The sequence below is a fragment of the Physella acuta genome, unplaced genomic scaffold, assembly GCF_028476545.2.
Source record: "Physella acuta isolate Inbredline_101_S28 unplaced genomic scaffold, ASM2847654v3 ptg001012l, whole genome shotgun sequence".
Classification (NCBI taxonomy): Eukaryota; Metazoa; Mollusca; class Gastropoda; family Physidae; genus Physella; species Physella acuta.
The window spans coordinates 242,781-268,182 of record NW_026732529.1 but is presented as its reverse complement, the minus strand read 5'-3'; the positions used below and the strand labels follow the sequence as shown (position 1 = coordinate 268,182).

Sequence of the window (25,402 nt, the reverse complement as noted above, 5' to 3'; positions counted from 1 at the left end):
GTGAATTAGTTGGTAAAACTGTTGTAGTTGTAGTAATAAAATCGGTAAGGGAGTAAGGGAGATAACAGAAGAAATGTGTAGGACAACGAGGGCAGCGGAGTTGTGATTAGGAGTACATTGATTGTGCATATAATAAATACACTTGGAGACCACTGTTGTTATGTGTTATTTCACACGGGAGAATCTGTCAGGATTCACATCGGAAGGGTCGATCCTCTTACTCCCATACAGGCTACTCTAAGATGGTACACAGGTACCTTATAGATTAGTGCTAAATAGATTTTAGTTCGTGTCGAGGCCAGTCGTTTGATGTTGCTGCCAATCATTTAGGCAAATACAATTATGTGCTGCTCATTCTCTGAATATTGGACACTACCACCCCCTCTCCGCTAATTATCCCCGGTAATTCTCCTACTTAATCAATTCGCCATCTGGGTAATTAGCCCCCCCCCCCTTAGAATACATATTATACTTATGCCTATCACTATTCTTCTCCATGTCTACATCCCTACCCGTCGTGTACCCCTCGACTTATACCTAACCATATCCCTATTTCAAACCCTATCTCTAACCCTTTCCTTACACTGTTCCCTATCCATAGCCCTATCCTTAACCCTATCTATAACCCCATCCATAGCCCTATCCATAACCCCATCCATAACCCTATCCCTAACCCACATGACCGGATGGGGTAATTGAAGAAGATGACTGTTGTTGGGAGACAGCAAACTGAAATTGTTTAAGACTTATAGAGATCTATAATTTTTATTGTCATTCTTCATAGATGACTTGAGGGGTCCGAATGGTCGTGCCCGTAAAGCTCATGGTTGCCAAACCGAAAAGTAGCGAGTTCGAACCCCCCATCCCGATAGCTGGGGAAGACAATGGGAGCAAGTCCATAAAGAAAAGAAGGCGTAAGTCGGTCGTGGGTCGCTACGTATCTGTAGATGAGCAGACAAGAAAGTAATAAAAAAAAGTTTGGCTTAAGAAAATACTACATACGTCTACCCAGAGTCTATCATAGTCTATGTATTGTTCAGACGGCTACGCATCTGTTGCACCCCCGAATCTATCATTGCCCAGAACAGGGTAACGCGTCCTCATATGTAACCCTCATCTTTCCACCATAGGAAACTATACACAGACTGTACACTATATACTTCCTGTTTCTCAAAATTTTAATCCGACCTGCCTACCATCCAGGCTAAACTAAGACCACCATTCCATGCCCAGTACATGCCCAGTGCGCTACGCTGTTGTTTCGTTTCGGACCTGTCGCATGTAACGCTCGACCCTTCACCTTTAACCTCTTGATAGGGGTAATCTTCGCGTCAAACGTAGAACACACATTTCTTCTTATCGCATGGACGTCTAAAAAAAGCGTTGACGGAAACCCGGTAGCGTCGATGTAACCGTACACAGGATGTCACCGTAAACACAACAGCGGAGGTGTTGACTTGTAAGTCATAGCTTGAGTTGGCCAGAGTTTTGTTGTTGTTGAGTTTTTAACTTAGTACACGAGTTATAAAGTTAACCATAGTTAACCGTAGCCTATAGCCTATATATAGCCTATACATATATGAATACGTATAGCCTATACATAGATGTATATATATATAAATAAATAAATAAATAAATATATATATATATACATATATATCTAGTCTACAGTCTAGTATATATATATATATATATATATATATATATATATATATATATATATATATATATATATATATATATATATTATATATATATATATATATATATATTACATATAATATAGACGATAGGTCTGTATATATTTACATAATTTTACTATATATGCCTATAGTTTATTATATCATATAGCTTACTGGCTATATATTAAAGCACGAACTTGAGTATACACTTGTATATAGCCTCTTTATAGGGGAGAGAAAAACATACTATTATAAAGTCACGCAGTTTTGTATTCCCCTTTGATACAATCCGCCACACAAGCCAGACGACGAAGGATTAGCAGCTTTTATATTTGCATTGGCATCCCAAACTTTGTTAGACTTTTGTGATTGATAAGCATATTTATTTGTTTCAGAATTTCGCCCTCAATTTTTTTTAAATTAGAGTTTTTTAATATTAAAAAAATGTTGAAAATCCACGATACCCTGAGCATACTGATTTCTTAATTGATTATTTTTTTCGCTTCCGTAGAGTAAATGCACTTGTGATGAACAAATCTACCGCCTTATCACTCAACCTTTTAAAATGCTAAGCTATATAGGCCTACACATTTATATTAGTATTGTTAATATAAATATGTAAATTATAGTCTTTAGTAACATTGAAACTTAATAAACAGTTTTTTTTCTTGTTTTTTTTTTACTTTCTTGTATATACGAAGTATAGAGAAAGTATTGTAATCGTGCAAAAAAAAAAATCGAGATTTTTACAAATCTCGACGTTTTACACCTCACTGATACGGAAAAACATAATTTTGCAATCTTGTCCGTATGTCTGTGTGTGTGTGTGTGTGTGTCTGTGTGTCCGTGTGTAAACACGATAACTTGAGTACCGTTACAGCTAGGTTGATGAAATTTCATATATAAGTATTATATCAAAATCGTAGATCCGTATCAACTTTTGAGCGATTTCCGACAACCGGAAGTGGTACTTTTCCTACTTTGAATTTTTCAAAAGCCTATAACTTGAGTACTATTTCAGATAGATAAATGAAATTTCACATGTAAGTAAAAGATCTAATTCTCTAACTTCTGTTAAATTTTGAGTAATTTCCGTTGACTGGAAGTAGTAATTTACGCTACTTCCGATTTCTCAAAAAACTAATGTAAATTTTTAAAGTACTAATAATATTGCGCACTATTATACGCGTTTTTATTTGGCTTTCACTTGGTGTGCAATTTATCTGTCTACGAGATTTTATTCTATTTTTAAAACTTTAAGTATTTAAAATGGATTAAAAATCATGTCTATAGCCCGAGTTCCCATCCCCTGTTATTTTATATAAGAATATTCGAGAAAGTTTAGGGGAGATCACTCCCGGTTTATTTTACATATGCCTTCTCCTGTTAGCAATTCATTTGTCTCTGATATATATATATATATATATATATATATATATATATATATATATATATATATATATATATATATATATATATATATATATATATATATATTATAATATATATATATATATATATATATATATATATATATATATATATATATATATATATATATATATATATATTATAATATATATATATATATATATATATATATATATATATATATATATATATATATATATATATATAGGTTATTGTGCGCGTATAAGTATATGTATGCAGAAAAATAAAGGCAATATGAACGTTATACAATGCATACTTAATAAACATTAAGTGATAGACAATTATGTAAATTGGATGATATAGTGGGATTAGGAAACGATTATCCCCCTGCAACAGCTTTCTGTTTGAGCTATTCTGTCATTGTCTTGTTCGATGATAGTTTATTACGCTCCCCAGTTTACAAGTTAATAATAACTACGTTTTTTTTTAAAACGTGCCACTAGCGTGATTAATGTTTTTGTATTTATTTTATGCATAAAATATCTACAATTTATTGCGTTTTAGAAGCATTGAAAACCGCATAAAACAGTTAGTTATTCAGAATTTCATGTAAGACTTCTGGTTTTCAAGTGCTGTCAAGATTTCTTGAGAGTTTTCATCGTTTGCTACAACGTACGTTTGTTTAGTCGTTAATGTTTATCTTTACAGTCTTATCGTGATGTGCACTATGCGATATGTTCACGTGTTTTTTTCTTCACCGTAGTGTTTGAAAATTACATTCCATGGTAAAAGGTTTGGCAAATATTATTATTTTAAAATTGATTTATAATTCTAAAACAGCTTCTACACTTCTATCGCAATGTAGTTAATGTGTATGAGTCTCCTAACTTCTAAAATAAAACCGATTATGTTAAAAACATGGATCTTGTTCAATAAAGAATGCATATAGTATTTTACTATGCCTATACTGTATTTGAAAGTTGTCGTTGACTTAGAGCCAGAGTTTCTTCCATGCATCTCTTCGGGGAGGCAGAGCACCCCCGAAGAAAGTCTACCGCCCCCTCCCCCGAACGAGATGGAATTTATATAGTAAAAATATACTTTTACTAGTGTCCGCCCCCCCCCCCCGGAGAATGTTGAGCGCCCCCCCCCCCCGAAAATATCAATTGCCCCCCCCCCCCCCCCGCCCGGAGAATAAAGTCTGGAAGAAACACTGCTTAGAGCTACGGGCTGTCTCCCAGACAGAGGCCCTGGAAATTTTAAAAGGGGCGCTAACCCGAGATTGAAATTTTCATTTTGCCTTTTTTCTTCACCAAAGCCCAACTTTACGACTTGGCCTAAAGAAATGGTAAAATACCAACAATAAAAAAAAAAAATCAAAACTCTAATTCAACACCCTTCCTGACATTTTTCCTGGGGGGGGGGGGGGGGGGGGGGGAAGGGGCATACCGGTATTTTTTCCCAGTAGACCGGCTGGCCTGTCCACACCTCCTGCTTAAAGATGTTCTCTCTGATGATTAACCATAACGATACCGGCTATATGAATATGTTTGTATTGCTAGCTGATATATGATATAAAATGATATAACCTAATAACAATAATAATAAAACATTAATTTATAAAGGTAATAACAGTAGCCACCAAGGCCTTTTTTCCACAATGGCCTTTATTTAAAAATAAAATAACATCAGCGACATTTAAATAATATAACAATTTAAGTAAAAATAGCATTTAAACATGTGGAGTAATGATATAATATTACGTAGTTATAATATATAATGGAATAGAATGAGAAAAGAATAGATGATTGAGAAATGCTTCGATAACTCAGTTTATTAGGTCTTGAAATAGTTTTTTTTTTTAAAGTTTTGTTTTGAATGTATTTTCAATTACAGATATATTTATTCATTAGGAAGATTGTTTCACAAATTAGCACCAGAATAGGCGAAGTAGGAAAAGAAAAATTGTATATGGGATGGGTAAACTAAGACGACGATTTAGTTTAGTGTTGTAAGAAAATAGTTCTGTTATAGTTTTAAGATGTGTGAATATTATTGACTATTTTCATTTGATTTCATTTTATTTTCAGCCCCCAAGTCTGACGCCCCGCTCGTCTGGTTTACACTCAGCAATGGAGAAGTTATGCGGTGACGACAAACTATGGGTAATTAATAATTATTTGATTAAAAATAGGGGGTACGACGTGGTCGAGTCGGTAAAGCTCATGGTTGCTAAACCGAAAAGTCTCGAGTTCGAACCCTCGGGCAGATGAGGCTCGTTAGCTGGGGACAGCCACTCTTCTAGGAGAGACAACTCCAAAATTAAACAACTGCTGCCTTGTAGTTTGTTCTTGGTTGGACAAAGGCTATGGAAGCAAATCCAAAAAGAAAAGCAGGCTGAAATCGGAGTCAATGGCCTCAATGGCGCTTAACCAGTTGACACGTAACGCTTAATTGTGTTGGAGGCGTGGTCGAGTAGGCAAAAAGCTCATGGTTGATAAATTCGAACAAAGTCTCGAGTTCAAACCCACTGGCAGATAAATCTCGATCCCCTTCAACACTAATAATTAAGAACGAAGAAGAAGAAGAAAAATTAAAAATAATTTGTTAGCCTATTACTTACATTAAAAAGGTTTTTGTTGTTGTTGTTGTTGTTGCAGCGAAGTTGAATATTTGTTAAATAAAAATTACACAATCAGAGACTGGGGTGGAGAGTCGTTGGTGCTGAACTAAGAGGGCTGAGAGGGGGCGGATAATTCGGGGAACTCAACGTCACAACTTATTAATAAAACATTCAATGTGTAAACAGTTTACAAGTTTCCAACAGAGCTAACAAAATGCCGAAGAAAAATAAACCATCTTTCCCACAATGCGGGGTGGGGGAATGTCCGAACCGGGTGACTTAAAAAAAAACAAAAAAATCACTCCCCCCCCCCAAAACAATGATGAAATGGTATTGTGGGGTGGGAGAGTCCAAATCGAAAATGTGACGCCACTGCCCACACGCCACCCTGCCCACGCATGCTCGCTTCTGTGATTTTATATCGATCGAACCTGATATTGTCGGGTTGGGGCAAGGGAGATTGCTTTTGAACTTCACTTGAAATGAACACGATAGATCTCACTAGTACCCACTATCATAGCTTCAGTACCTTGTGTCTATTCTACCTTATTAAAGTAGGTTTCCCTTTCCAACTTGACAACCCATAACGGATAATGTAGAGCTAATAAGTCTCGCGGACCTCGATAAAATGAATGGATTATGTGGTCATTTCAATGCAGTCAGAGAACCAGTAGAAAATGAAGAAAATGATTGTTTAAGCGAGGAAAAAAGTAACAATTGCACTTGTCCTTTTTGGGAATCGATTTGACTTGACTAAGATTTGACTTGCCTACGATTTGTCTTGCCTACGATCTGAAGCCTTTGATCTAAATAGCCTACGCTCTGACTTGCCTTTCAGGACACAGATCTGACCTGGAGCAACAGCACCTGGCCACAGTTTACCGAATGTTTCCAGGACACCGTTCTCACCTGGGCTGCCTGTGGCTGGCTGTGGCTGTCCGCGCCCTTCTACGCCTACCATCTCCTGTCCATAGAGCGTAAGAACAGACGGCTGAGCGTGATGTTTGGGTTGAAGCTGGTAAGTTCCTGCCGGGGTACGACGGAGAGTTGTGGTCGTGTCCTTAACACGCTCCACGTGAATGATGGTTGGTGTTTCGGAATTTTTTATCCGGAGTGGGGGTGGGCACTTGAATATTTGGGGGGGGGGGGGGCAAACGAAATTTTCCGAGGATGGGGCGGACATTTTTAAAATGATATCTTTTCATTATAAATTATATTTTGTTCGGGGGAGGGGAAGGGGGCGAAGCCCGAAGAGAAGCCAAAAATAAACACCGATGATGATGCTGACGGTAAGGCTCTGTCACCGAGTAGGCCTGCCTACGAACCAGAGGCGTAGCGACCCTTCCCGGCGCCCGGGGACAAACTTTTCGATTTGCACCCCCCCCTCGAGATTTTGATTTGCACCCCCCCCCCCAAAACTTTCGATTTGCACCCCCCCCCCTCGAGATTTCCATTTGCATCCCCCCCCCCCCTCAAACTTTCGATTTGCACCCCCCCTCAACCTTTCAATTTATTTTTCCAACCCATTTTGGCGTCCCCTAAGGTCGGCGCCCGGGGACAAATGTCCCCCCCCCCCGCCCCCCCCCCCTCGTTACGCTACTGCTACGAACGCCTGATATAAATAAATTAGCCACGGGTATTTTCTGTCTGCTAAGTCAAATCCACTTTGTTTAATCTTTAAAAAAAACAATTTTCACTGCCCGATTTGACAATGAGGAGTTTTCGAATTAAAACATTATTTCGTAGTGTTATTTTAGCTCTTACTTAGCCTAATTTATCGCTCAAAATGAGAATGTCTGGTTGTTTTCAGTGGCGCGAAACATTAGTGCTAAAGAATCCTAGATCTGACTCCATTAGGTTGAACCTTTAATGGAAAGCCTGAGGCAGTGCGACTTTTTGGGATCTGCAACATTGAATCTGGCCGATAATTCTGTATACTGATAATAATTAGAATCGTCTTTTACATCTCAGCTTAAGACACACAATTCGAAGTATCTAGAATTATTTACAATTAAAATTCATATTGTTATGCGTAGGTAATGTTTCACATTAAAAAAAAAATCATCTGAATTCAAATGAGTGCCCTCCCCTTACAATACCGATAACTCTTTCGTCAACAGTTTTTCAGTTTAGCCATTTTCGTCGTAAACATTTTTGAGGTCTTTGACGGACTGCAGTCTCATGCTTTCATCAGCGCTAATGTTTTGGCTCCAGTTACATGGATGGCAACAATGGTTAGTGCTAGAACATAACTAGAATAATAAGAAGATATAGATCTATAGGCTTACAAGTTGTAGGCCTATTGATTCACATTAACTTTCATTAAGTATTGACTATACTTAACTATACTAACTATTTTTTAGTATTTACTATAGTCAGTAGTCAGTACTATTACTACTACTAGTAGTACTATAGTTAACACTACTTAACACTAACAGTAACTATCTATACACATATATATGATATAATACTACTTAGGCCTTTATTATTTATATTTATTTGTTTTATATATTATATAATTACTATACTATAATTTTATTAATTAGGCCTATATATTAAATTATTATCTTGCATACAATTAAAAAAGAAGCCTACTTCATAAAATTTTAGGGAACAATGCCTAAATGGTCTTACTTATACCAATATACCAAAATGTTCCCAGGTTTTAAACTGCTGTTTTGTGTATCTGGAATGGACCAAGTATAAAGTCAGGTCTCCTGTTTTGTTTCTCTTCTGGACTCTAACAGCAGTTGTTTCCCTTGTTCCATTCTACACCTCCATTATTTTGAAGGTTTGGACGGTCCACTAGTTTAATTTTTTAAATTATGGTTTATTATTAAAAACATTATAGCAAATCAACCCAACTTCTCTCTAAGACCATCAGTGCTCAACACTTTCATAGAAGTTGAGGGGGTGACTATCTTTGCCTACCTTAATTAATTAATAATTGTTGCCACTAATCCTTGAATTGGATGTAGACTCCTTCAATCATTATTAAAGCTAATGACTGTCTATAGGTTAAATCAAACATATTGAGACTCCACCCCCCCCCCCCCCCCCCATTAAAAAAAGCAACCACAAAAACATTTTAAATACATGATATTTAACAATAACCATAATTTCAACAGAAATATGACACAAATACATTACCCTTTGCTATGGTGTGTACCAAATTTGGAGTTCATTGTTGTATTTTAATCCTGTATGGTTTCGCTGACAACATTGAAGAAAGGAACCAGGTAACTAAAAACGTTATTTACATCTCAGAGTTAATATTCTCAGTTGAATTCAATTGGATAAAATGTAGTTTAAAGCCACGTTTGCTAAGAATTTACTTATATTAATACAAATATTCTGATTTAAATTTGAAAAAAATGTGAATTTTAGGATGACTCTCCTGAAATCTCAGCATCCCTTTTGTCGTGGTTGTCTCTAGGGTGGTATGATAGGTAAGTTTAAGACTTAATTCAACCTAAAGCAAAGATAGATATTTCATTTAGAAATAATTTTCCTACAGTTAGATTATTTTGCACAAAGAATAAAGATATTACTTGATTTTTTTTTCTTTTTATATATAAATACTTTCTTTCTTCGTTCATTAATTTTAATACACAATGTTAGTCGCACATTTTATTATATTTTAAATACTATCTTAAAATAAATAAAAAAGCCTGATACTTCATGGTTATGGGTATGTACTCAATAAGGAAGCTATTTCTGGACTTTCAAAAGTAATAATTTTTATATTCTAATTTTAACCAATTTTGTTAACAGCGTTGGCAAACATTTTTAAAGTACTTTGTTGAAAAATTTACCCTAAAAAAAATAGTTAGTTACTTATTATGTTTTCTTCAACTGTAATGTAGACTGGTTTGGAAAGGATTTCGGTCTCAGCTGAAGAATGAGGATATCTACAATTTAAACCCACGGGACAAAGCCAAAAGGGCTTACAGGAAGCTGTTACATGTATGGGACAATGAAACTGAAAAGTCATCAAAGTATGCTATATGTTCCGTCATAACATTGTTTTAATTCAACACACTAAATTTTTCCAAAATGATTTTAAAAATAAATTTTAAGTCTTATTCTTATTCTGATTTGCCAAAAAAATTAAATGAATTGTCAGATCTATTGTTTTATCCTAGACCCATGTTTTTGTGTGTGTATGTTTATATGTTTATGTATATATATATATATATATATATATATATATATATATATAAATAAATATATATTCTTAGATATTCCCTTACTTATTTAAGCATCCGGAGTAGAAGAACAAAGTATAAATTATCACAAGACTGGGAAAATGAAATTCCATTGTTGCCAGTTGACCATGTGAAGAATGCTGAGGATAGACATGTTGAGGAAACTCAGTCCTTTGATTCTGATGAGCAGTATGGTTTTTCTAAAGTTATGTTCAAGGGAAACAACAAAGAAATCCCAGAACCAACTGATTTAGATGGCACCGATAGTAAAGATGCGAAGCTGCAGAGGGAAATAGACAGTAAGAACAGGGCCGTGCCTCGGCTGTCTATGTTAAAAATCATGCTGAAATGCTATTGGATGGAAGCTGTTTCTTGTCAGTGGGGGATAATGATGTTTGTGGTTACACATATTATCAGCCCTATCCTGTTAGGGTAAGCAACATTGCCAGGTTGGCTATTATATAAGTTGTGTTTTAAAATTGTGCTGTATTTAGCTTAAACATTTTATATGGTTACAAATTTAATTATAGTTTTATAATTTTACCTTATATAAACATAATTTCTCTTATATTGTTTATTTTTATTTCATATATATATATATATATATATATATATATATATATATATATATATATATATATATATATATACATATATATATACGTATATATATATACGTATATATATATATATATAAAATTGTATAATTATAGGTGGGGAGAGTATGGTTAATATTTATTAATGGGAGATTTCTGAAGCAATATTTTTCTTGTAGATGTGTGTGATCAATTTTATTGGTGAAATAAATTTTAAAAAGTAATGTGAATGAATATATTGATAGTTTTGTTTTCATGAAGAACAGGTGGCTGATAGACTTCACCAAGGACACATCAGAGCAAGTCTGGCATGGCTACATCTATGCACTGGCCTTCATCTTAGCTAGAATAATGAACAATGTCTTTGGGGTTTTGGCCAAGTGGCTGAACTTGTGTTTTGCTGCTCGCGTCAGAAGTGCTGGGATAGCCACTGTCTTAAGAAAGGTGAATATATGTAACATTAAAACAAAGATGTTTTTTTTAGTTGTTGTTTAGTAAATTGATATTTCAGACAGATAAGTGTTAATATTTTTAGCATGTTACCCTTAGTATTTTTCACACAAAATTAAGTCTTATTTATATTGTTCTCTTCTTTTTTTGTAATTTCTGTTTTCTTTTTAAATTATGGATATTTCTGTACTCACTTTATATCATGTAAACATATAAGAATCTTTAGGGTCCATTTAAATGCTTTAAAACTAGAAAGCTTAACTATAGATAATGTATATTTTTGTCCAGGCTCTAGCTATGTCCTGGTGTATGCAAATTGTTTTCCTTCCCTAGTCTATATTAAAGCGTTAAAACCAATATGCTTTATTATTGATGATATATACCAGGCTATGTGCTAGGGGACATAATTTATTTTCATCATCAAGTTTTGAAAGTAGAATGCTTTAGAATTTAAATCATACTTTTTGAACAGGCTTTGACAATGAGTAACGAGGCTCGCAAAGAATCAACAGTTGGTGAAATTGTCAACCTGATGTCAGTAGACATGGGACACATTGAGAAAACACTGGGATATTCCTTCTGGTCTTGGCTGTGTGTTGCCTTTTTTGTCATGGGAATCTACTTGCTCTATCAAGTTATTGGTGTTTCTCTTCTGGCTGGTAGGATGTCATGTTCTGAATATTTTTTGGGAGAAATTTTAATTGTAGGTTTTATGAATCAAAATTCAAATAAATGTGTTAAATGTATGAGCCACATAAAAATCATCAGTGGTGTTGATGCAGACCATTTTTCCTTTGGGTGCAACTGACCTTAATGATTTCACAGGACTGGAACATTTGATTGTACAAGTCTTGTAGTTAAGTCAAAATTTAAAAACTAATCCAAATGAAGCTTAAACAGCATTGATTGTTGTATTAGGAGCTCAGTCAATATTTAAAAACTAACCAAAATGTAGCTTTAATAGCATTTATTGTTTTATGAGGAGCTTAAAAATTTGGAGAATTTTTTTCCAGGCCTAGGCTTCATATTTCTAATGTTTGCTGCTAACTTGTGGGTAATGCAAAAAATGAGGAGCTACCATGAGCAGATGATGAGGATTAAGGATGAGAGGATTAAAGTAACAAATGAGGTTTTAAATGGCATCAAGGTAAAGTTCATGACCCAAAGAAAATCCAGTTTTTAGTTAATCAAATTATTGGTATTAAATTAATTAATAATCAGAATTTTCAGAAAGAAATTTTATAAATTTTTAAAATTTAAAGCATTTATTTAAGTTTTTTCCTAACACCAGCCAATGCGTAGTAAAGTCCAGTTTTTAGTTATTCCAGTCGCTAGTTTTAAATTAACTTGCACAATTTTTAGAAAGAAATATTACAAATTATGTTAATTTCAAAGCATTAATTTAAGTTCTTTTTCTAACACCAGGTTATTAAACTATATGGCTGGGAGCCAATGTTTATGAAAAAAATCCTGGATATTCGAGATGATGAGCTGAAAATTTTGAGGAAATACTCCATATTATCTGGTGTTCAAACATTTGCATGGCATGTTTCTATGGTCTGGGTAGGTAATCAATTGGGTGAAATGATAACATTTATGCATACAACCATTTTGAAAACTAAAGCTTAGGTTATAACAGTGCATAGATTTGAATCTCATGCTTATTCTTGTTCCAGCATAATTGTAAAAATGTGACTTCTCTTTTGTCGGAAGATAAAAACCTTACATTATTAATTTTATTGTTGTTACTTTACATATTTATGTTTAACATTGTTTTAAAGTCTAGCTATTTAATGCTGGTGACCTATGTGTTGATCTCTGATAATCACTACCTGGATGCCAGCACTGCATTCATGAGCATCAACTACGGAAATGTTATCAAACTGGCTGTTAATATGTTGCCTATGCTAATGAAGGATGTTGTAAAGGTATGTTAGAATTGTATTGTTTTTGTTCTTTATTTTCTTATCACACTCTCTCATGGCATGGCCTAGAAGTAGAGTGCTGGACTCTATGTTGAATCAATGTTATATTCAGTAGATCGTCCCTTAGCCCACCCAACTCTGATGAGTACCTAACTCATGTTAGGGAAAGGCGGTTGGGCATAAAGCTGACCACACTATCCCTTCATATAATGAGATCACAGAAACAGGTAAACTCTACTTTACTAGCCCAGTGGACAGTATGTTCAAAAAGGAAACTTTACTCTCTTTCTCTCTGTCATTATTTGGGCCCAACCAGCTTGGGTAATGCTCATAAAGCCAGGCACATTGTTGCATCTTCTAAAAATGAGTACCTGACACATCAATATTACCAGTGGCTACACTTCATTGTTTCTGCCGAGCTTAAGCTTTTTGTCACTCCATTACACCATATAGTTAGGATAAAATGAGAAAGATCTTTTACCTTATTAGTTAGCCCAAGTTGTTGTTTAGCCCAAGTTGTTATTTTTTTGTATATTTGTGTTTAGTGCAAGAATTCATTAAAACGGTTAAACAAGTTGATAAACTCAGATGATATAAATATGGTGAACATGATCAGAAACAAACATGACTGTAAGTTTTATATAATTCAACATCAATTTTAATTTATTTTAATTCATGGTAACTAAAATTATAAATTTACATAGTTTACACTTTTGTTCATTCAGTATATAAGAAAAAAAATGCAGGCCTATTTTAATATTTTAATATTCTTTAATTATTTATTGTGCTCTAGTTTTCACTATATAATGCAAAAGTGTACTTTTTATTAATGTTTAGCAATGTCAGTAAGGATTGAAGATGCAGATTTTGCATGGGAAAAATCTGGACCTCAAATTCTTAAAAGGTTATTAAATTTAATTATTTTTATTACTGTTAAATACATTTGAAAATAAGGTACTGTGAAATATTATTTAATGAAGTCAAACCAAATTTTAAAATTTTATTGGCATGTTTGTCATTGTAGAATGTTGTAAAATGTGCACATAAAATATGTTTGAATTGATTATATTTTAAATTTAGTGATATTGAAATTAGTAGTCATGTTATCTCTAATTATACTTTACACTCATATTCACAAAAAAAACATTTAAAGTGTAATTCACCATGTTCGAATGAAAAAAAAAAAATTATAGTACTTGGTAATTTTCTGAGTTCAATCTTGTGTAATTTGATCTAATTTGAATGCTGAAAAAAACTTTATTTTGGTAGGGTTAGTATTAATTTGCAAATTAATCATTCCAATTTGTTAAAAAAGTATTTTTGAATGAATTTAGCATCAATTTGTGTGTCCCGCCTGGACAAATGGTAGCTGTTGTTGGAGCTGTGGGTTCTGGAAAATCTTCACTGCTTTCAGCGATGCTTGGTGAAATGCACAAAATAAATGGCTATTTTAACATAAATGTAAGTTGCACAAAATCTAATAGCCAACATATAAAACCTGATCAAGATGAGTTCTGAATCTTTGATATGAATAAGTCACTAGCAGTTAAAAATGGATTTGATATAGTAATAACAAAAAAAACTAATCTTGTGTTAAAGTAAAAATTTTTGTTAACAATTTTAACCTTTTTGTTAAAATTACAGTCTTCAACAGCTTATGTACCACAACTTGCATGGATCCAGAACAACACACTGAAGGAGAACATCTTATTTGGAAGGAAATATCAATTTGACTTTTATCAACAAACAATCAAAGCATGTGCTCTAGAGCCTGACCTTGACATTTTGCCTGCCAGAGATGGTACAGAAATTGGAGAAAAGGTGGTTACTTGTTTTAAACAGAAATTGGAGAAAAGGTGGTATTTATTTTTAAAAAATTTTAAAGAAAGACTGGCTATTTATTTTTGAAAGAAATTGACAACATATGTAAATAAAAAAAAATAAAACTCATTATATTAGCATACAATTAAAATGATTAATTTTTTTCCCACTATTTAGGGCATAAATTTATCTGGAGGTCAGAAGCAGCGTGTGTCACTGGCCAGGGCGGTGTACAGTCAGGCTGACATCTACTTACTGGATGACCCTTTAAGTGCTGTGGACAGCCATGTTGGCAAACACATCTTTGATCATGTCTTAAGTAACGAAGGGCTGCTTGCTGGTAAGGTAGGAAAGTATGTGTTCATTTGTTTCAATGACTTAAGCAAATGAAGAGACAGTGAATAGTGTGGTCAGCACTATAACCAGTTGCTTTTGTTTCCCTAATGTGAGCCAGGTACCCATCAAAGCTGAGTTGACTCAGTGATGTCCTACAGTCATGAGTCCAAGTTGAGATCCGAACTCGAGACCTTTGGGCTAGCAGTCAAACATTACCGGTCGACCACACTGTCCATTGCCCTTTTTTAATCTTTCAATTTTTAAAGTTTAAATTGTAATGTAATAACAATATGCTACAACAGGTTCCATCTGTGATTAGTTAGTGACTTAGTCAAAAAAAAGTTTTGTAGCTTAGAGGTATAAAATATAAATGACTAAATTATAATTTACAGACAAGAATTTTAGTGACCCATGGGATACACTGGCTGCCCATGGTTGATCACATCATTGTGATGAAAGATGGCACAATTTCTGAGAGTGGAACGTATGAAGAGTTACTCTCTCACAATGGGGCTTTCGCCCAGTTCCTCACACAGTATTTGACCAGAGCTGTGCAAGTAAATCATGTAGATAGCACAACTGATGACCTTTTTGGCAAGTTGTTTTATTTGGTTACTCAGAACTTTTATGAAGAAAAACAAAAGCCTATAAGTTAATTTGTATTAATTAACATAAAATTTTACTTAATCCAAGATTTTAGACAACTTTTGTATATACAGTTTAATAAAGTCACAAAGCATATGTCACTTGTGTGATTAAAATGAATAACAATTTATTTACCATTAGCTATGTTTTTTGACCATGCAATTTTCATTAAGAAAAGTTAGTCTTTAAGTTAAGAAAATTTTGGCTTTAGGTTAAGAAAAGTTATTCTTTTAAGAAGTTGGTCTATAGAAAAGTTAGGCTTTTAAAAATGGGATGTTTGAGCTTAATTTTGAGAATTTGAGTGATTTACACCTTATACTATTTTAGAACAAGGTTTAAAAAATATTGTGTTAAATCAACATTTTTTGTTAGAGCAATATTATATTTAAACAACAAATTTCTTACCAATGAATTGCTTATGGACAATTTAATAATACAATTGGTAATATAATTTAATAAAAAATGTATGCTATAGTGAATTTAAAAGTGTATTTTAATTTTTTATATGGGGCCTATATTCACTATATAAGCTCTCTTTGTTTCAACTTAAGTGTGTTTAAATAATTTGAATTTATATTATTATTGAATATTCTGATATCAATTTAGATGAAACAATCAAAGCTGACATCTTAAAAAGATTAGCATCAGTGGCAAGTGATGCCAGCAACATGTCTGAACAAGCTGAAGAAGATTTAAAGAATTTGGTATCTGTTTACAGCAGCAAGCATTCATTGAATGGAAGTGAGGGGTTGTTGAATAATGAAAAAATTTCAACAAGGTAATGGGACATTTTTTATTAAACAATCTTAATTTGTTTTTAAAGGCAGTATAACTATACTTTCATGAATTTGTGAATCAGGCATATTTAGTTTGTGTTTACTACCATAGTATAAAGTCACACCAAGTCATTAATTTTTATGAACAAACAAATTATGCTGCTTATGGCCTTGACAAATATTGAAAACATGAAACACATAATCTACAAAACAATTAAATTAACAAAATCTGACTGTTTTGATGTTGTGTTTAGTACATTTAAAAAAAAAGAATAGGATGGTTTAGGTTCCAATACTTTATTACTAAATAGGTACTTAAAAAGTAGTATGTTGTTGGTTATATTTGTTTATATAAAAAAAAACGTTTTACATGCTTTCATAATTTAACAATTTTGAAAATATGAAATTCATTTTAATAGTAAAGGTTCATTAGCATTGAAATCAAATGAAAAGCTTGGAGTACAAACTGAAATATTAAAATCTGCTAAGGATAAAGGCAACAAGTCGACAACAGATAGGAGCAGACTGACATCAGATGAAAAAATGCAACAGGGAAAGGTAAGATAGAACAGTTTGACAATGTTTACCTGATTTGTTAAAATTGAAATTAATTTTGTTGAAAGAAACAGTTTCTTATACTTAAACAATCTTGAATTGTTTTGAAACTCAAAACAGTTTTTAAATGCTTCCCTTGATAGGTTTATTTAATTAGCTTAATATCATCATTGCACACCAGGGTTATGTTTAATATGCAAGAAAAGTGAAAAAGTGTTTGTTTGCTTTGAGAACTTTCCAAGCATTTATGTTTTTATAATAAAAGGCTTAAAATATATAAAAATTCTATCGTGCCATGAAATGATTTTTAAACTCTATAGTAAAAACAATAATGTACTTACCTCTACCTTATGGTTTTACTGATAATATCTGCATGAAACAACCAGTGACATTGATCTCACTTTCTAGGTTTGACATCAGAGTGAATTTTCCTTTTATTACTTTTGTTGCATTGCAGGTGAATTGGTCAGTGTATGGTCAGCTAATGAAAAGTATTGGAGTGTACAACTGCATAACATTCCTGACACTTTTCATAATTTACCAAATTATCTACAACTACTCCAATGTCTGGCTAGCCAACTGGACTGATGACGCTGGGCTGAACAATTTTACAATGATGCCAGGGAACAGCACTAATAGAGAAGATAGAAATAATTATTACATTGGGGTCTATGCTGGATTAGCAATAGCAATGAGTAGGAATCTTTGTATTATATGCATTTACTTTTTTTAAAAAGGTATCTGCATATGTAGTTATCTTTCAAAGCACTTTTGTTTTTACTAAATCATTAACTAATCTTGTAAATTTCATTTAGTAAAAAATCATTTTGCCAGTTTTTTGTTTATACATTTGCTCTTGTATCTTAATCATTTAAAAATAATTTTTTAGTTAATTAAAATTTACCCTCAATTTTGAATTGATAAGTTTTCTCTTAAAATCAATTCTGCTGGCTTATCTATATTATATATTCTTACATTTAAAAATAATTTTGTAGTTAATTAAAATTTTGAAGTGTTTAGTTTTCTCTTAAAATCAATTCTCTCGTCTTATCTATATTATATATTCTTACAGCATTTTTTGATGTTGGCTATGCTGTGTTTTTTCAATTGGGACATATCAGAGCATCCAGAAACCTCCACTCTGATTTGCTGTCTGGTATCATGCATTCACCAATGAGCTTCTTTGATACAACTCCCATTGGCCGTATTTTAAATCGCTTTAGCCAGGATATTGACAGCATTGATGATAACATCTTCATTGAAATTGAAACCTGCCTGGACAATTTATTAAGGTGTATTGGAACTATTATTGTTATGAGCTACACAATGCCAATTTTCCTGTCTGTTGTGGTACCCATTGTTATCATTTTAATTTTTATACAGGTAAGGGAAATTACTCTGAATTATTTATAATTACTTTTGTTGGGGTAGAAGAATTTATTATATAGATGATTATTATCAGTATTTATTCATATATATATGAATAGTTAGTATTGAAGATAATAAAACATATAAGGAATTGTTATCACAGATAGAAAAAAAATGTTAATACAATTATTTTATTTCAGCAACTTTACATGCGGACATCCTGCCAGCTACGTCGTATTTCTTCCAACAACAGATCCCCTGTGTACTCACACTTCAGTGAGACTTTGTCTGGGGTCAGTGTCATAAGGGCTTATCAAGCCCAAGACAGGTTCATTGCTGAGTCTCTGGAGAAAATTGACTTGTTTCAGAAAGGGAATATAGCTTCAAAAACTTTAAACAAGTATGTGTCTCCTGTTGCTGATTATGTGTTAACTTGTTAACTAATGTTACTCTTTTTGAGAGTAAGAGACAGTATATATATATATATATATATATATATATATATATATACATACATACATATATAAATAAATAAATATATATATATATATATATATATATATATATATATATATATATATATATATATATATATATATATATATATTTATATATATAATTTATATATATATTATATATACTTTTATATATATGTATATATATATATATATATATATATACGAGCCGACCCACTGCGTATCATACGCCGTTATTTAGTTGTTTTATTTTCTACTTTTGAGTAATTCATAATTTGTGAGTTTGACAGTACCAATGCTGCCACTGAAAATATTTGCTTTAAAACACTAACCCCCCCCCCCCCTTTCCACTAACCCCGACCCTACACCCCCCCCCCCCCCGCCCGTGAAATAGCCTCCTCTTAGTTACCTCCTGTAAGTTTAAAATCGTTTCAAACTAAATTATCTGCCCCTAATAGCCGTCACTAAACCCGGCTCTACGATTTGTAAACATTTAATTTATTGTGACCACAACTCACCAGACCATGTGGGGGTGGGGTGGGGGTGGTAGTGATAGTGATAGAGAGAAAGAGAGGGGACTGTAAGGAGGCGCTTGCAGCTTGTTTTCTAACATCTCCCAGAAGAGAATTATATATATATATATATATATATATATATATATATATATATATATATATATATATATATATATATATATATATATATATATATATATATATATTCTGTTCCCCAAGTTAGTCAGTGAATGCATTAACATGCTTGATGAATATATGACTAGGTGGCTGGAGGCCCGACTCAATATGCTGAACTATGTTGTGATTGTGGCTACAGCCATATTTGCTGTCTACTACAGAGAAGACCTGTCTCCTGGGCTAGTTGGTCTGGCTGTCACATATGCAATCAAAGTAAGCATCAAATCTTTATAAAAGTCTCGTTTTCATTACTTCATTTTTGTTGCTGAAAAAATTTTTTTTTATACATTTTTTGGTGTAACTTCATCTTAAGACAAAAATGAATTTGTAAAAACTGTCACCTACAAACTAAAAAAACCCACTAATCTTGTATTTGTTATTCTGCTCTAATTAGTTGATCAATGTTTTTTATTGCTGTAAGACTATGCATTTATTCCTTACAGTATTGATTTTCATCTTTGTATGGATATCAACATTTGGAACTAAATTTAAATATTAAGAAAAATGTGCTGAACTTTTATAAATGCATTGTTAAAGATTACTGTTACATACAAGGCAATTAAAGTACTGGATGATTTAGCCTGCTATACATAGTGCAAAATGTTTTGTACATTGTTATTCATCCAGTATAGCAGAGGATCGGGAAATAAAATGTTGTTTAACTACAGGTATCTAGTGATATGAATGTTCTTACAATGGTTTTTGGGGACCTTGAGGGCCATGTTGTTTCTGTGGAGAGAATAGATGAGTATTCATCCCTTCCAAGTGAGGTGTGGTCAACATTTATTTTTGTTTAACTTATATGTATATATATATATATATATATATATATATATATATATATATATATATATATATATATATATATATATATATATATATATATATAAAGGAACTAGACTTATTAAGATTAGTATTTAAGAAGAATTTGTATAATTTATCGAAAATACATCAAGTTTGCTTAAACTTTTACCCAGTTTCATAAAAGTATTTTTTTCCCTTTACTTTACCCCCTACTCCAATACTTTACAAGTCTGATTTCTGCAAAATAAGATGATATAAAATTTTAACAGAAACCATGGGACAATCAAGAGAAGACTGCGGAAATTGATTGGCCATCCAGTGGAAAAATTCAGTTTGTAAACTACAGCACCCAGTACAGAGATGAGCTTGATTTGGTCCTCAATGATGTGAATGTTACATTTCAAGGTGGAGAGAAGGTGAACTCATTAGATGATAGTCTAAATAATTAAAACTTCAAGCTAAAGTATCTTGTGTGGATAAAGAATTAGCTATTATGAATGGATAAGGAATTAGTTGGTATGAACTTATAAAAGCACTTGTACAAGCAGTTGTGTTCTTCAATATTTTGTGTAAATAAAATTAACGCTTGATGTAAATCACAAAAAACATCATTTGTAAAATTATTTGTAGCAATTTTTTGCATTAATATAAAAAATAGTCTTATCTGTTATTTTTAACATAAGAAAGCAAACCTAGGTATAAAGATAGCAATTATTTTTTAATTAAGATAGCAATTATTTTTAAATTAAAGATAGAAATTATTTTTTAGTCAAAGATTGAAATTATTTTTTAATTTAAGATAGGAGTTGTAGGTAGAACAGGGGCTGGGAAATCATCAATGGTGCTGTCCCTGTTTCGTCTCATTGAAGCTACTTCAGGACAAATAATAATAGATGGAGTGGACATTGCCAATATTGGACTTCACACACTACGTAGACAGCTGACCATTTTGCCTCAGGTTCAGTAAGCTTTTATCTCTATGAATAAAATTGTTACATTTTTGTGATAGCTAATGCTGCAAACATACTGTTTGTTTGATTCACAACAAAGACTTATTAATGTTCATGAATATTATTTTAATCCCTTATTTTTCTAAGAATTGTGGCTGCATGCAGATTAACAAAACTATTATAGATTTAGTTTTTGTATAAAAATCTTTTAGACAAATTACAGCACTGGAAAAAATATATATTCCCCTGCTTTTATAAATAAATAAACATTCACTATAGCCAAATGTTGTATTTTAAAGCCAAGATTATGCTTCATATTTCTCAATTATTGATATTTATACATTTTAATTGTAATATGGTTTCCTTCCATTAAAAAAATAATTAGGATCCAGTTTTGTTTGCTGGCTCTTTACGAATGAACCTTGACCCTTTTAATGAAAATTCTGATGCTGAGATCTGGAAAGCTTTGGAACATTCCCATCTAAAATGTTTTGTTGAAGAACTACCTAGTAAGCTGGAACATAATGTTGGGGAGGGAGGACATAGCTTGAGGTAATCTTTCTTACTAAAATAATCAGTGATACTGTTTAGATTAAACATAAAATTGTTATTTTTTCTCCAATTTCTGACAATAAAATAATATTGGGATGAACAATACATCTTAAATTACAAATTTTAAAAAATATTTTAAAAACTATCAAAAAGTTGTTATAAAATTTCTAATAAAATAACTCTAAACTGAATCCTCATAGCATGGGTCAGCGCCAGCTTATCTGTCTAGCAAGAACTCTTCTGAGAAAATCCAAGATTTTTATTTTGGATGAAGCCACAGCATCTGTTGACATGGAAACAGATGATTTAATCCAGAAAAGTATCAGGGAAAGCTTCAAGGATTGCACAGTGATTACAATAGCCCATAGGCTAAACACAGTCATGGACTATGACAGGTGATCTTAGTTCCATTTTATTTATTAGCAACATTATTTCAGCTTGTTGTTTAAAAGTTTAAAGATTGCAACAAGAATAAAAATAATTCAGAATTCAATTATAAAATTTATTTTTCTTATAATTTTATTAAATTAAATTGATTCTGTTTAATTTGTGTTTTTAGTATTTTTTTAAATTATAGTAAAAAATGTAATAGAAACTTTTATTCAGTCCAAGATCAAGAAAATATATTAAAATATAAAAGTTAACAAACTGTTTTTTGACATGTATTTACAGGATTCTAGTGCTTGATAATGGGCAGATAGTAGAATTTGATACACCTAAAAATCTGTTAGAAAGGCAAGATTCAATGTTTTATTCTCTGGCTTCACAAGCTGGGCTTGTATAAAAAAAAGAACAAAGGTTGGAACTCTTCCTTTTACTTAAAAGTTTTGATTTATATATAATTTACAAAGATTACAGCTACCGTTTATTTTTTATGTCAAAGTTTTTGCTCTTTGAAAAAATGTTTTAATTTGTATATGATTACAGCTTTTCAATGTGTACTATTTATGTATTTATTTTTGTCAAAATGTACTCTATTATATATTTTTAAAAATTTGAGTTTATAGTTTTTCAACATTACAATTTTTTTATTGTCTACTATTTTTTTTATATCAAAATATATGTTACTTTAAAAAAATGTATTAATTTATATATGATTTACACAGATTACATCTTTTCACAGTGTACTATTTATGTTTTTTTTTTTTCAAAATGTATTCTACTTAAAAAAAAACATATTAAAATGTATTTATAGTTAACAAAGTTTACAGCTTTTCATTGTCTACTATTTTTTTTTATGTCAAAGTGTATGCTACATTAAAAAAGATTGTATACTCAGTAGGCTTATGTGGATCCCCGAAAATAGTTCTATTTTATTCCTCGTACATGTTGTATCAGTAGAAGAACTGTTTAAAATACTGTACTATTCCTTAAATAATTCATATTAAATAAGAAATTAAGGCTTATGTTGAGGGTCATCCATCATGTTTTATTTTAAAATATTTAATGTATTCAAGATAGCAGCTATTGTAAATTGATTTTATGCTCACATTGCAATTATCTTAAATTAATCATATTTCATTACATTAAATTTTAGTAATATATGAATATAAGAGTAGACCTATTTTTTATGTATACAGCTTTGAAATGTAATTTAATTTCAATTTATTTTACTTTTTTTCTCAAGTGTAGCAAATTATTTTAAAATATGGATTAATAATACAAGCTACAGATTTCACTTAACAGTTACAAACTGTGTACTCGCTAGTCACATTATTAGCAGATTTAACAGATGTCTTGTAAGTTGATTCAAACACTGACAAACATGTTATAGACATGTTATAGAAATGTTATTTATTTTTACTGTATGCAATAAACTGGCTCTGCTATTTTATTAGTGCTTTTATTCACACAAAAAGATCAGTATTTATCAATATCATTTTTTTTTTATAAAAATTGCCCAGATGCTTTCAAAATGTAAAAATTGATTTATAAAATGCTTGCATATTCAATGTTACTCATATCTGACAGAATCTACAAGCAAACTTCATGTGAATATTGATTTAACAATGTTTTTACAAAATCATTAATGAGATTAAACTGATTATGAACTTTTTGGAGTTTTCAAAAATATTTTACCAGCTTTGACTTAGGTCACAATGTTTGTTTTTTGTGCTTAAATCTTGTAAGTCAAATTCAACCAATTTCTCATTTATCTCTTTCTAATTTCATATTTCTGTTCATTTCTGATAAAAATGCATGCATATATAGTTTTTACTTTAGATATAGTCATTGCTAAACGCAAAAAAAAGGAAATGAGTGGTGATATTTGTAAAATTTAAATATCAACTTGCTACTATATTTTAAAATTCTTAAACATGCTATTGAAAATAAGAAGAATAACATAAATTTTTACCATAGCAAAAGCTTTTGCCCTTAAAAATATATTTTAATGACCACGACCAATGTATAAAAGTTGTTTTCTACTTGTTTCAACATAACTTTAATTGAACAATGGTACATATCCTTGTCTATGTTATCAAAGTTGGGCAAACACTAGGATGGTTACATAGAGGAAGGGATCTCCAGATTCAGCTCAAATTTCCATCCAAAAGAACTCAGGCTAGCAATAATTAGTTGTTTTTTTACTGTTGTATAAAAGAATTGCAGAAAGATTCTTCCTATATTAGAATACTTTAATTCTTGTAGACATTAGCAACTGGGAAAAATAATCTGCTAATGCAGACCTGCTATAGATCTATGCACTACACAGATCTACCAAAACAAACCTAGGCAAGATATTTCCTATTGTTCTTATCATTCATTGAACTAAAATATTATTGGGCATTTTTATATGTATTTTATGAAATTTTAAAGCTTAGAACATACTGTAAGAATATTTGCATAGTTTTATAAGAACAAAGAATACAACGAAAATATTTATTAATTTTATAAAATTTATTATATTTAAAGGAAATTTCAATATAAAATACTGAATTTAAATTGTCATAAGTTTATTTCTTGCATTTTTTTTTACATTGTGTGACAGTAATGCACTGCCAGTAATCATTTTAAAAGGCTGCATGTAATGTAAAATAATGCTATTCAACAATAAAATGACATTAACGTAAACAACTTGTAGGCTAGAATTTAAAGGTATTTTACAAATATGAACAAGGGTTACTATTGTAGGCATTTGAATAATAAAATTTAAAGCTATTTATTCATGTAAAGTTGCATTTCAATAAGCATTTCACTCATTTTTAGAAAAAAGGACTTTAAATCAGAAACTTGTTAAAAAAGCTTGTTTCATAATTTTTTTTTTATAGAAACAATTTATCTATAACATTGCTTTTATTTTATTTTGTTCAGCTTATAGAACAAACACTTTTACAAAACATTCCAACATATAGTTCTTTCATCAAAGCAATGCTTTACAATACATTAAAAAATGTAATACATATTGCAGTTGATTATATAATTACATACATGTAATTGCATAAATGATAATATAGTGAATGTCTAGTAAGTTTACATGAAAATATCACAAGTTGCTTTGTCAGTAACAGTTATACATAAAATATTTTAAATAATAATAGTTACAAGTCATC

General features: G+C 31.6%; 1 protein-coding gene across 1 annotated transcript; it reads left to right on the top strand.

The window, feature by feature from the left end:
* The first annotated feature begins 5,172 nt into the window (after nt 1-5,172).
* On the top strand, nt 5,173-22,705 carry LOC131954569 (multidrug resistance-associated protein 1). Its single transcript, XM_059318347.1, has 31 exons — nt 5,173-5,239; nt 6,536-6,715; nt 7,818-7,931; nt 8,360-8,488; nt 8,826-8,936; nt 9,085-9,146; nt 9,564-9,695; nt 9,960-10,337; nt 10,768-10,945; nt 11,424-11,610; nt 11,965-12,098; nt 12,377-12,514; nt 12,733-12,879; nt 13,422-13,506; nt 13,714-13,780; nt 14,211-14,337; nt 14,521-14,697; nt 14,875-15,042; nt 15,426-15,627; nt 16,285-16,456; nt 16,874-17,012; nt 17,467-17,704; nt 18,082-18,392; nt 18,578-18,777; nt 19,632-19,758; nt 20,214-20,315; nt 20,619-20,765; nt 21,149-21,307; nt 21,685-21,851; nt 22,052-22,246; nt 22,524-22,705. The coding sequence occupies exons 1-31, from the start codon at nt 5,207-5,209 to the stop codon at nt 22,633-22,635; spliced, it is 4,818 nt and encodes a 1,605-aa protein (XP_059174330.1). The 5' UTR covers nt 5,173-5,206; the 3' UTR covers nt 22,636-22,705.
* The last annotated feature ends 2,697 nt before the right edge of the window (nt 22,706-25,402 follow it).